The sequence below is a fragment of the Biomphalaria glabrata genome, chromosome 3 (assembly GCF_947242115.1).
Source record: "Biomphalaria glabrata chromosome 3, xgBioGlab47.1, whole genome shotgun sequence".
Classification (NCBI taxonomy): Eukaryota; Metazoa; Mollusca; class Gastropoda; family Planorbidae; genus Biomphalaria; species Biomphalaria glabrata.
The window spans coordinates 52,742,857-52,756,904 of NC_074713.1; the positions used below are offsets into that span (position 1 = coordinate 52,742,857).

The following is a 14,048-nucleotide window of genomic DNA, read 5'->3' on the forward strand; positions in this document are numbered from 1 at the left end:
GTAACATACATCCATACATACATACATACATACCCCTCACATTCTACTTTATAATATAGATTTTATACACTCGCTGATATAAAAAAAAACGCTCGTATACAAACTTACAAACACGCACACTTAGACATATACGCACGCATTCATACAAACATACACACATAACACACACTCACACACAAAGGTGGCAGGGATATTGTTTTCGAGTCCGAAGATAAAGTGCGAGTGCGGCATGTCACGTGACTACCCAGGAGCTAGCAGACTAATCTTCTGTTCTCCAATCTGTCTCCCGCAAACCTCGCCACAGTTCTCCAGCTGTCCTTTCCACAAGTCTGTTGCTGCAGCTGCTGCAGTTTTTTAGCTCCATCCGGGGGGGGGGGGGTGAGGTTAAACTGAAGTTTTAGCTTTTCATTGTTGCGTCTTATTTCCACATTATTACATCTCTCTTTTTTACAATACCTCCGTTCAGAACATCATGGAACCTGGATCCAGGAGGAACCTGCACAGCTGATCTCAAAAACGCCTCTTATGATTTTCCTAGAAATTTTAACAGTTGATGTATATTGCTGAGTTAAAAATTGCTAGCTCGTTGGCCACACGGAGTTAACTCTGGTTTTGACTGTTCTAATTTTTCAAAGTTAAAAAGAAATAAAAAATAAAAATTTAAATTTAGCTATACATTTGACAAAAAAAAACATAGCGTAGTCATCCGTAGTGCACGGATAACTGAGTTGTTTAGTAAATTGAAAGTAGCATACAGTTTATTGACAGATTCTCTAAGCTTTCTTATATTTTTGTATGTAAATCTAATGTCTAATATAGATGACATCTAGATAGACTACACTCTTCAGTGTTCTAAATCGGAAGTCTAGATCTAGTTCTAGATGTCTATGTGTGTTAATAGCTAGATGATCAATGACTCAACAAACACTTTGAGTGATCAACTAAATCGATGGGTACTTTAATATAAGTTAACACTTGCATTTCAGGCTGCCGTCATATTGCGTGGAAAAAAAAAAAAAAGCATGAAACTCAAGGGAGACTACTCCAACAATACATAATATGTTTTAAGCATTGGAATTAATGTTCTTGACCTAATATAGTAGTCTTGACATAATAACATAATAACAATGTGATGAATGTACCCATAAAGAATTGCTCCAATACACAATGCCCGCTGGCCTAATGGCCAACATCGTTCGTACGAGGAGCTGACAGTGTGAGAATCGTGATATCGATACCCGGTTCGAGCTAACAATAATATTTTACTAACTTTTTAAATATATATATTAGTTTAGTTTAAGTTGTATAATGAAGGTAATGTCATTTTTTTTTTAAATTAAAATTTTAAAGTGTTTTTATTGTTTACAAAATCACTGCGTACTAAGGGCTTTCTTGCCGGACTTCCAATTCCAATTCTAAACTTTCCTCATCCCATATGCTAGGACAAATTTGTACAAATGCTCCTTCTTCCTTAGTGCTATTAGAGCATGGAATGGGTTGCCTGAGCTAGCCAGGAAAACCAGTGACTTGGCAGAATTTAAGTCATTGGTTAATGTGCATGACTGAATGCATGACGCGTAGGACGTAATCATCTTCTTTTTTTGAAGTAACGTCTGTATTATATAAGATAAGATAAACTTTAACTTGGCTCAGCGTGCTCTAAAGCAGAATCTTTGTCTCTGTACACATAAAGTATACATTTAGTACTTTTATCTTTCAGAGTATTTTATTAAATTTTGTTTTTGTATTTGAAGGTTATGGTTCAGTGTTTTATGTATAATTGCTACTTTACTTTTGAGTCTTCTGTCTTGAATGCTTTCTAAATTTAGTGATTTTACTAAAGGTGTTATTCTAGTCAAATGTGAATATTCGTTTGTTATGAATCTCACTGCTCCATTTTGTGTCTGTTCCAGTTTCTTAATATTTTCTTGAGTTGAGGGGTCTCACAAGATATGTGACTTATCGTGATCCAGTATTGTTCAATCCTTGGTAACTATGTTCACATTGACATATATCGGTTAATAACTAACATATTTAGTACCATCTAATGCGTATCTTGTGGTTTATGTAAGGGACGCTAACCAATACACCAGTGGTTGCTTGAGAGAAAGCGTTTATGTGTATAAACATTAATAAGTATATAAAGTCAATCTTTCTGCTGATTAGGTCACTGTATGACTTGTGATTAGGTCACTATCTAACTGGTGGTAACTAACATATTTAGTACCATCTAATGCGTATCTTGTGGTTTATGTAAGGGACGCTAACCAATACACCAGTGGTTGCTTGAGAGAAAGCGTTTATGTGTATAAACATTAATAAGTATATAAAGTCAATCTTTCTGCTGATTAGGTCACTGTATGACTTGTGATTAGGTCACTATCTAACTGGTGGTAACTAACATATTTAGTACCATCTAATGCGTATCTTGAGGTTTATGTAAGGGACGCTGACCAATACACCAGTGGTTGCTTGAGAGAAAGCGTTTATGTGTATAAACATTAATAAGTATATAAAGTCAATCTTTCTGCTGATTAGGTCACTGTATGACTTGTGATTAGGTCACTATCTAACTGGTGGTAACTAACATATTTAGTACCATCTAATGCGTATCTTGAGGTTTATGTAAGGGACGCTGACCAATACACCAGTGGTTGCTTGAGAGAAAGCGTTTATGTGTATAAACATTAATAAGTATAAAGTCAATCTTTCTGCTGATTAGGTCACTGTATAGCATATGATTAGGTCACTATCTAACTGGTGGTAAGGTCCATCTCTGACTGGATTGGTTACTCTCTGCCTGGAGAACAGGTCATTCTCTGTCTAGCACTTATGACTTACTCTGATTAGCCTAATAACTTATTTTGTATTGGCTTTAGCTCTTATAAGTGCATAAAGTTATATCAGTAAATGAGGTTAACATACAAAAAAAAAAAAAACTATAACACTGTGTCTGTATCTTCGCAGGAATCATTTTGAACGAAATCCAAATTTATATTTATTCTAGAAAGTACATGTTTAATTTCAGTTCTTGCCTAAATAAAGTCAAAATTTGGCTTTAATTTTATGATTCACTTTACTAGTGATACTAGTAATAGTGATACTAGTGATACTGTGATAGTGATACTAGTGATACTGTGATAGTGATACTAGCAGTATTATTAATACATTTACACAAGTCACACAGTGGTAGTGATATTAGTGATACTAGAGATATAATGACGCAATGATTCAGTGAAACTAGTGATAGTGATACTAGCAGTATTATTAATACGTTTATACAAGTGATACAGTGGTAGTGATATTAGTGATACTAGAGATATAATGACCCAATGATTCAGTGAAACTAGTGATACAGTGATGCTAGTAATAGTGATACTGTGATAGTGATACTAGTGATACTGTGATAGTGATACTAGCAGTATTATTAATACATTAATACAAGTGATACAGTGGTAATGATATTATGATACTAGAGATATAATGACGCAATGATTCAGTGAAACTAGTGATAGTGATACTAGCAGTATTATTAATACGTTTATACAAGTCATACAGTGGTAGTGATATTAGTGATACTAGAGATATAATGATACAATGATTCAGTGAAACTAGTGATACAGTGATGCTTGTAATGGTGATACTAGTGATACTGTGATAGTGATACTAGTGATACTGTGATAGTAATACTAGCAGTATTATTAATACATTGATACAAATGATACAATGGTAATGATATTATGATACTAGAGATATAATGACGCAATGATTCATTGAAATTAGTGATGGTGATACTAGCAGTATTATTAATACGTTTATACAAGTGATACAGTGGTAGTGATATTAGTGATACTAGAGATATAATGACCCAATGATTCAATGAAACTAGTGATACAGTAATAGTAGTGATACTAGTGATATAAAAATGCTAGTGATACAATGACACTGGTAATTTTGTGATACAGTGATACTAGTGATATAATATTACTAGTAATACAATGACACTAGTAATACTGTGATACAGTGATACTAGCGATACAATTGTATCCATATAAACTGACGCCTCGAGTCACCGCCACACCATCCCATCACTATAACTCAGTGGATTCAGTTTGCATTGTGGCCAGGTTTCCAGCAACGTGACCGACGGATATAGACCTCGGGCCTTAGTTTGGGGGTCGATGTAGGGAAAGAAAATTAAATTCTAGAGACGATTCTCACATGGTAGGGCAAGGGCACTGCTGTAACTCCAAGGTGGTATTTCAGTGGAGGCGGGTTGCCCTGTTCAGTCGGTCGAAATTCAAATTTCTGAAATATGTTGGACAAATATAAAAAGAGTTCTGCTTTGGCCATGCTCTCGCCAAAACAATCGCGTTTTCCCACACCGAACGGAACAAACTGTTCAGGCGTTAGAAGTTTTCCCTCTTGATCAATAAACCTCTCCGGTCTGAAGCTCATGACATCATTTCCCCAGATTTTCGCATCATGTAAGACTGAGTCAAGAGAAGGAGTGATGTATGTGCCTTTTGGAATAGTGTAGCCTCTGATATTTACATCCCTCGGACATGTGTGAACTAAAGAATAAGGGGCGATACTGGCCAGTCTCTGAGTCTCCATGATAGCTGCGTTCAAGTACGTCAGATTCGGTTTGTCTCGGATGTTTGGTTCTCTCTCAGTTCCAACATGTTCATTAATTTCATCGAATACTTTCTTCTGGACATCTGGATGATGTAACATGTACAGTACAAACCAGTCGATAGTAGTGGAAGTAGGCTCCGTTCCAGCGTTGAAAAAATCAAACACAAGCCGCTTCAGACCATTCTCACACATAGTGGTATCGGCGCCATTCTCCTTGCGTCTGCTCAGTTCTTGTAGATACTCGGTAACCAGATTGTCCCCCTTGTTTCCGTCTCGACACGCTTCTATAAATACACTCAAGAGCCGTAACATTTCTTGTACATCCGCTTCCAATTTCTTCAGGTGAAACAAGTCCCCAGGCAGGTATTGCAGCACTGGGATGAAATTGACCACACCGTTTAATTGGAAAGTTCGGAAGATGCTGTCCACAAGAAATGTGAGCTTAACGAGGGACGGGTCAGTGTAGTCGAATCTCTGACCAAACATGATAGAACAGATAATGTTAGACGTACTTATTGTTGTCATCAACTTGATGTCAGTGGGCCTCCCGAGACATTCCGATAAAGAACTGATATAAAAGGACACTTCCTCTTGTATTCTTTCGGCTAGGATGTTTTTTCCCAAACCAAAATTGCGAAGAATCTGAAGACTGACTGAGCGATGCTCTTTCCACGTTCTTCCAGAAGAAGCTACGACCCCTGATTGGGGTAGCTCCGTCATCTGTAACAATAAATAAGGAAAGAATAAGTATCTGCAGGCACGACTCAAAAAAAGAGGTATAGACCACACGAGACATAATATTGGTAGAGGTTAAGAACACTAATAATATTTATATACCATCATTTATATACCATCATTTATATACCATCATTTATATACCATCATTTATATACCATCATCACTTATGTACCATCATTTATGTACCATCATTTATGTACCATCATTTATGTACCATCATTTATGTACCATCATTTATATACCATCATTTGTATATATATACCATCATTTATATACCATCATTTATATACCATCATTTGTATATATACCATCATTTATATACCATCATTTATATACCATCATTTATATACCATCATTTATATACCGCTATTTACACACAAAAAATGAGGCGCAGTGGCTGAATCGTTAAGCCCTTGGCTTCCGACCTTGGTGTGCTGATTTCGAATCTCGGTGAAGACAGGGATTTTGAATTTGGGAATTTTTAGGGCACCCCTGAGTCCAGCAAACTCTAATGGGTACCTGACTTTGGTTGGGGAAAGTAAAGGCGGTTATTCGTTGTGCTGGCCACATGACACCCTCGTTAACCGTTGGCCACAGAAACAGATGACCTGAACATCATCAGCCCCATAGATCGCAAGGTCTGAAAGGGGGAAACACTACTTTTTTAAAACTATTTAAACAAGGTTACAAAGATAGTTTGTGTGTGAACACAGACTGAAAATCGGCCCTCGGAGTGGTCCGCTATAGCAGGTAAAAATAGGCAGGTTTCAACATTTTCAGAAAGAATATCAGAAACTATGAACTACAAACTATCAACAACTACAGCCCTCTCTCTGTCAATACAAAAAGAAGAGGCGTGCTCGTGTCGAAAGTGTTGCTGATACTGTTGTGTTTTTAGTTCAACTAACGACTTGATGCGACAAGGATACCGAGATTTCTTAATGTTATTATTATTACACTAGTCGACGAGCGGATTAATACAGCAATTGGACCCCCACGATGACCTGCTGACCACTGTCAAAAAAAAACGTAGATTGAGACTCTATGTTCACATCACAGGGTCCTCAGGGCTCGCAAACACCTTCCTCCAGAAAACAAAACCAGGAAGAAGATGAAGAGGAAGACAGAGAAAGCGATGGGAAGACAACATCAAAGAATGGACAGGCCCGTCAGTGAATAAAATTCTGTGAAAGGCAAAGGACAGAGTGGAATGGATAAGGATGTTGACAGATTCTGTGTGGAACCCCCAACAATCCAACAGACTACGAGATAAATGTGCACCTGGCCTAACTGATGTTATTGAATGATTATTTAATTGATTTAATTATTTTGTAAAGAGCAAATCTCCCATTTAAAGTCTCAACAGATATAACTATTCCCTTTCAAAAACAAAAGACAAAAAAAAAACGTCATTGTTCAATAGTTATATTGTGGGGTCTCGTGGTTAACGTGTGTAATGGAAGACACTACTTATTAATTGTTGTTTTAAATTATATTGTACTTATATGCATACTTAATACATTTTTTCTCTTTAAAAAAAAAAAAGTCAATTTTTTTGTAAATGTAGGTAGTTGGTATGACAGAAAGGATTAAATTTAGCGATACTATTCCTTAAAAATAAATTGACTAAATATCTGAAACTGTTTGCAAAATTGTTAAGTATATGGTTGATAAAATCCACACTTAATAAATTAGTCTCACATGTTTTTACAATTGATAGTGAATAGTGGTAAAAATGCTGTATTTTTAATGAAAATACCGGTTGCAAACGTCATTTTAAAAATTAAATTTTTTCGCTTTCAGAAAAGAAAACAAAAGTAGCAGTTGCATCAGAACTTTGAAAGATCTAAAATATTATGATGTCGGAGATTCAATATCTTGTAGTTTACGAGTTTAACGGAACGAACGGACGGGCAGACCAACACAAAACTATATTATCGGCTATTCCTTTTTCAGGGGCCGCTAAAATTGAAGTTTATGACGTCATCATCTAAACTTCTTACCAGTTTGAAAGAAAGTATGCAAACACTTGCTGTTCATTATCAGTCTTATAAATTGTTGTGTATTTATGTTTCTTGTTGTGTGTTGTGAACTGATCTGTTCTAGTGTGTCAAAATGTCATAGTGTCCAGGTCAGCTTGTGTGTGTGTGTCTACTGTGTTATTGTGAACTGTTTTGTCATTCTTGTTCAATAAAACCTAGCATCAAGACATGTCTTCCTGTAGTCTTTTATTAGGTCACTACATAAATATACAAACTGAACCAAACCTTCAAGTCTACATAAGACGGTGCACAAAATGTTCATGTATGTCTATTTATTTATTGAACTTATTATTGGATTCAGAAAACATTTGAGTCGAGTGCGGGAATTTCCGCTATTGCCGTGTGACGTAATGTGTCAACGACCAAAACTAAAACGTAAAATTTCTCCTAAAATCGTTGGAGCCGTTTTTGGGACCCAACGGCCGTAGCAATATACATAACCACATACGGAAAGAGTGTGAGCTGAAAAGTAAGAATTGTAATAGAAATGTAAGAATAGTACTTGAAATGTAAGAATTAATAACAAAACTTACGTTTTCTACCACTGTGAGAGGTCTGTCAGTGAAGTCTTCTGCTTTGTGTACTAAGGCCTCTTTGATCAGGTCATAGCCGTTCAATACCACTAGGACCTTTGACCCCAACTGCAGACTGTAAAACATGCATTCATTTTGATAATACAAATGGCTGTTAGTAGTGTAAAGGTTTTATTGTAGACTAAATTAAGCTGTAAGTTTAATACTACCGACACTGCTACGCTACCTACCGGTTGTAACCTTGTGACCAGATGACCTTGGGGTTAGACAGCGCGGCGCTGCCACTTGCGTAAAATTCTTCAAAGGGCCCTTCGATCGGAAGTTTTACAGAAAAATGTTGGGTATCAGATACCAGGAAAAGAAGGCAAAACCGTTAGCGTTAGGTGTTTCTAGCGTTAGGTGTTTCTGCCACTCCTCGCATATCAAACATAACCTTATATATAGTTAGAGCCAGGCGCCTGGTGTTTACAAATGCCCAACCTGTGACTGCAGCTGTGTATCAAGGATCGGCCTCTTTAGTCACACAAGAAGTTGCAAAGGGAAAAGGTCGTGTCTCTCGAGACGTAAAATGCCAACAGACAGAGTTAGAGACAAAAAATGACGCATTTAGAAACTTTACCTGAAAATGTCTCCGCATTGCTCGCGCCACCTCTTGAACTTTGCCCTCTGGTCAGAAAACCAATACAAAAAGATGGCCAACAATGGTCAATGGTCTAACGGGGTATGGTGAAAGACGGCCAGTGTTTTTGCTGAACCAGAAGTAGGGCAATGATGGCCGAGATGATAGCACCTGCCAAGAGATCCATTTACCTGTTGAATCAATAATTATCAATTATTCCATATGCTAGGACAAATTTTTACGGGGGCTTCATCTTCCTGGTGTCACTAGAGCATAGAATGGGTTGTCTGAATCAACCAGGAAAAGCGATGACTTAGTCGAGTTTGAGTCTCTTATTAACAAGCATGACTAGCTTGACACATAGAGCGTAATTATCTTCTTATCCTATCTTATATGTTACAGACTTTGCTTTAACAACGTCCTACGCATTTTATGTGTCAGTCATGCATGTTAATCAATGACTTAAACTATTATGTTAGTGACATGAAACAAAATAACTATAAAAAAAACTTTAAAAAAATAAGCTTATATTTAGTGTAGTTGTATCAATTAGTTTGGATCAGTCTGTTAATAAAATTTGTAATAGATCTAGAGACTAACTAGAATAAATCTGTGTGATTAGAAATAGTTTTACCGATTGTTTTTGTTTAGCGCTATTTCATTCTTTTAGCTTTCTCAATACATCAGGATTCAACCATTTGTCTGGACCAGTTGGAAAAGGGAAGAAAGGAGAGAACGAAGGGGTATCTGGGTGGTCGCTTTTTATATTTATTTATTGAAAAAAAAAAGTTGGCGTTCTGAGTTTGAACTCGAACTCTAAGGCCTCCTCAGCCTCTATGGCAGCCACTGTGCCAGGGAGCTTATGAAAGTAGCTTTTATCTTATCTTATAAAATACAGACGTTATTTCAAAAAGTAGATGATTACATTCTGCCAAGTCATTAGTTTTCCTGGCTGACTCAGGCCACCCATTTTTATAGATATTTATAGTTATTAAGTAACGTTTTTCTACAAACAATAAAGGGAGACTAATTCCATCTTATACCACTTTATCAGTTTAGGAAAATGTCTTTCTCTTTTTCGAGGTACGAAATAAAATAATTAATTACCAATAGCTAATGAACTAATTTGTTTATTTTTTTTTATATTTATTCTTGTGTTGGCATGTTAATGAAATAATTGTGCAAAATTGTAACTTCATCCGAGATTGGATGTGGGAGAAATTACTTGTAGAAAATTTTTACCAGACAGACAGAGTTGATATTGTAACGCATATTTCAAGTGGCCGTCCGTTGTAAAACTTGCGTTAGCCCAACGTTGTTTGTTCAATAATATATTTCCACAATAATTGTTTCCCCAAGAATTATTTCAACAATAATTGTTTGTTTAATTGTTCTAACGTGATATAGAAAACTCATTTTTAAAAAACAAGTTGTTTGCTTGTTTCAACTCAGAATTATGATGAGCTTACCTTTCAGCTTCAATGCATACAAAGATATTCACATAGCTCTAAACTATAAAATGTATGATAAAGTATTGAATAAACTGAAAAGTGGAATTATTATTAACCCTGGGCTCTCATAACGCAGCGCAGATGAAAGTGACCATCGCTACATTATCGATGCAACATCCAAACATAAACTAAAAATAAACAAGGAAAGATAATTTCCAGCCAAACACTTTGCAGTAAATATTTATCTCCCATCCTTGTTTTCCATTAATTGTTGTTTTTTTTTCAATCGCCTAATTCTTATCTCCCCTTATCTTAATATATTTCACTAGAAAAACAAAATGAATAAATTATAAATTATTGTCTGATTTTTTGGAATGAGTCCTATGTTGCCAATCGACCCTGAGCTAGTATGCAAAATTTGATGAAGATTTGATCAGAGGCGTAGTGAGTGGCGTCCGGAACATTGTCCCTGGCTCCCCACCCCCCTCACTACGCCTCTGAATTGGTTGAATAGAAGTTCCTTGAATGGGAAGACAACATATAAAGTATGCATAGATCTGTCATTGAAAAAAGGTTCCATTCAATACAAAAGAGAGAGAAATGAATGGAGGAAGACCGTTGACAGATCATGTGTGGTGCCCCACAAACTAAGAAACAGGTAAAGGTGTAGGATGAGAAACTATTTATCCTTTCTGGTCATACAGTATGCATATTGCGAAACTGTCTTATCTCTTTAGTGGACATTAAAAAAAGGAGGGGGGGGGGACTTGAAGTTTCCTAGCTGTCCTTGGGTGTTCAGCAAAAACAACTCAGCTTGGGTCGGGATTGTAATCCTCAATCCTCAATCGGTGACCAACCCTGTTCAGACGTTGTCAAAGTGTAACTCTCCTGCTGGTAGAAATTTTTTTTAAAAAAAAAGCTTTTTTTGTAAAATGTTTGACATGTTTCGGATGTTCCTTCAGAGTTGAAGATAATTTACTTCCTAGTCCAAACCTCCCGCAGGACGACGGGGGATGGGAGCGGGCAGGGTTTGAAGCCGGGACCATCGATAAATCTGAACGACAATCCAGCGCGCAAACCGCACGACCAGACAGCTTTCTTGATATCCACTGGGGCAGAGATCTACTAGCTCCGCCCACTGACCCATTTATATAAAATGCAACCATCCGTTTTTCTATCTGCCTTTGTGGCATTCGACCTTGTGATTTAAATCAAAGTGTAAACGTCTTCTAACTTGGCCTGAACTAACATACACACATTGTGACATAAACTCAACTAAAATCAACTAACTGAAAAAAAAATACTACTTTTTTTTTAATAGCCAACACTTATCTTATAAACTGCAGACGTTCCTACAAACGATAAGATAATTACGTCCTACGCGTATCCGAGTGTCAATATGGTCATGCATGTTGATAAATGTTTTGGAAAATACAGTAAAAATGTATGTATGTAACCCTGCCGGACCAAGTAAAACCAAAGAACGCTTGGGCCACGAGGCCTTCATCAGCTATAAAAAAAAAAAGTAAGACAAAGAATGAACTATGTTCAAGGTCTCTGTGAAGACTTAATTAGTAAACATGGGCAGATGACAATAATTATCATAGTTTTTTTCTGTCTTCATTTTCTCTTATTCTTTGTCTCTCTTTCTGTCTCTCTCTGTCTGTCTCTCTGTGTCTCTGTCGCTCTCTCTCTCTGGTCTCTCTCTGTCTCTCATTGTCTCTGTCAATCTTTCTCTCGGTCTCTCTCTGTCTCTCTGTCTCTCTCTCTCTCTCTGGCTGTCTCTCTCTCTCTCTGTCTCGCTCAGTCTCTCTCTGGCTGTCTCTCTCTCTCTGTCTCGCTCAGTCTCTCTCTCTGTTTATCTCTCTTTCTCGGTCAGTCTATCTCCCTCTTAGTCTCTGTCTCTGTCACTCTCTCTGTGTCTCTCTCTGCCTCTCACTCTGTCCCTGTCTCTCTCTGTCTCTCTTTGTCTTTGTCTCTCTTTCTGTCTCTCTCTTTGTCTATGTCACTCTCTCTCTGTCCCTGTCTCTCCGTTTGTCTCTGTCTCCGTCTCTCTCTGCCTCTCTCTCTGTCTTTGTCTATGTCACTCTCTCTCTGTCCCAGTCTCTCTCTCTCTGTCTCTCTCTCTCTGTCTCTCTCTCTCTGTCTCTCTCTCTCTGTCCCTGTCTCTGTATGTCCGTCTCTCTTCTCTCTTTCTGTCTCTGTCTCTGTCTCTCTGTCTCTCTCTCTCTCTGTCTCTCTCTCTCTGTCTCTCTCTCTGTCTCTTTCTCTGTCTCTCTCTCTCTCTGTCTCTCTCTTTCTGCCTCTCTCTCTCTGTCGCTCTCTGTCTCTCTCTGTCTCTCTCTCTGTCTCTCTCTCTGTCTCTCCCTGTCTCTCTCTCTCTGTCTCTCTCTCTCTGTCTCTGTCTCTGTCTCTCTCTCTCTGTCTCTCTCTGCTTCTGCATGAGTTCATAATTTAATCTATAAAAAAAAAAACGATGTCAAGATATACGACTAAACGCATGGACACACCTGGCACGGAACAATCACCTTTAAGTACTATGTTTCATTTATAAGATACTACTGTCACCAACAGCTTACGAGAAACCTACATCGTCAGCATAACGACCAGGGGTTCATTTCGACCTGACCCTTGACTAGCGGGGGCCCACAGTCCCCATTGAAAGATAGTTTATTAAGAAGTCTATTAAGAGGACGTAGAAGCAGGGCCAGCCTTAGTTAATTGGAGGCCCTAGGCGAAGTGAATTTGTGTGGACCAAAATGAAATTTAAAAAAATGAACAGCTAAAAAAATAAATAATAAATAAATAAAGTATGCAATTTATTTAAAACCTAGAGTACTGCTAGAAAAACATTACACAAGTTTCGCTTTTTCTTCTCTAATAAAATATAGTGAAATGCTGTGCGCTGCCCCCCACCAATCGGAGGCTCTAGGCCAGCACTGGTGTAAGCATTAAATGTCTGGACACTATTACTTGTGTGCAGGCATTACTGAATTGATTGCAAGGACCTTATTACTTGTAAAATGTGTTTCATACATTGGAGTATCTATTTGCAAATTTGTAATTCGTCCCAGACTTCTAGATCCATCTTGAACACAGCTGACGGTCACTTCGCTACACCGCTGTATGTGCTACATCTCAGACCCCGGGGAGTTAAGCTTATTGCATAAGACAAGTATGATGCAATTATCTTTTTACAAAGCTTACTATCAACTTGCTCTGTCTGTCTGGTACAATTTCTGAACACGTTTTTTTTTCCCCACTTCCGATTCTCGGATTAAGATGAAAATTTTGGGCAATTATTAATTGCAAAACGTGAATTAATCGAAATATTGACAAATTGTTTTTATCAATTAGTCGTTATTAATTACTTGTGTTTCTATATAGAATATAGACTTAAAAAAACAACTTAGCATGCTAAAGGGAGATAAGACTTGTGTAGAGAGCAAGATGTTGTTCTTTATAATGGTAGATAAGCCTTGTGTAGAGATTTAGACAGTAAGAATTATTGAATGATAGCTAAGGTAAGTCTTTGTAGGACTATCGTTATGTAAAGTTATATCTAAGACTGTATGTATATTAATCAATTATGAAGAAAACTTTGTAAAAGACTTCTTATTTAACACTGATTCACCAGTTTTACAAATGTAATATATATATATATATATATATATATATATATATATATAGATTATATATATATATATAATCTATATATATATGTATATTGCATATATATCATATTCATATGCATGTGCAATGATGGAATCCTATACAGAATCCTTAAAGACAAAAAAACTCTATACAGAATCCTTAAAGACAAAAAAACTAACATATTCCAATTTGTGTCTACAATATTAATGTTTGTATTTGTAAATTATGGTTCAATCTTGTATGTATTGTACTTTACTTTTTAGTCCTCTGTCCTGAAGTGTCTCTAAATTATATTACTAATGGTTTTTACTCTAGTCAAATGTGAATATTCGTTTGTTATGAATCTCACGGCTCTATTTTACGTCAGTTTTCA

At 36.8% G+C, this 14,048-nt stretch overlaps 1 protein-coding gene across 2 annotated transcripts; it reads right to left on the minus strand.

The window, feature by feature from the left end:
• Positions 1-3,345: 3,345 nt before the first annotated feature.
• On the minus strand, positions 3,346-8,709 carry LOC106054490 (cytochrome P450 2U1-like). Of its 2 annotated transcripts, XM_056022626.1 has the most exons (3): positions 8,571-8,709; positions 7,952-8,066; positions 3,346-5,358 (listed from the first exon to the last, which is right to left on the minus strand). In XM_056022626.1, the coding sequence occupies exon 3, from the start codon at positions 5,356-5,358 to the stop codon at positions 4,198-4,200; it is 1,161 nt and encodes a 386-aa protein (XP_055878601.1). In that variant the 5' UTR covers positions 7,952-8,066; positions 8,571-8,709; the 3' UTR covers positions 3,346-4,197. The 2 variants fall into 2 exon arrangements, with proteins under 2 accessions (XP_055878601.1, XP_055878600.1); XM_056022625.1 differs by lacking the exon at positions 7,952-8,066.
• Between the last annotated feature and the right edge of the window lie 5,339 nt (positions 8,710-14,048).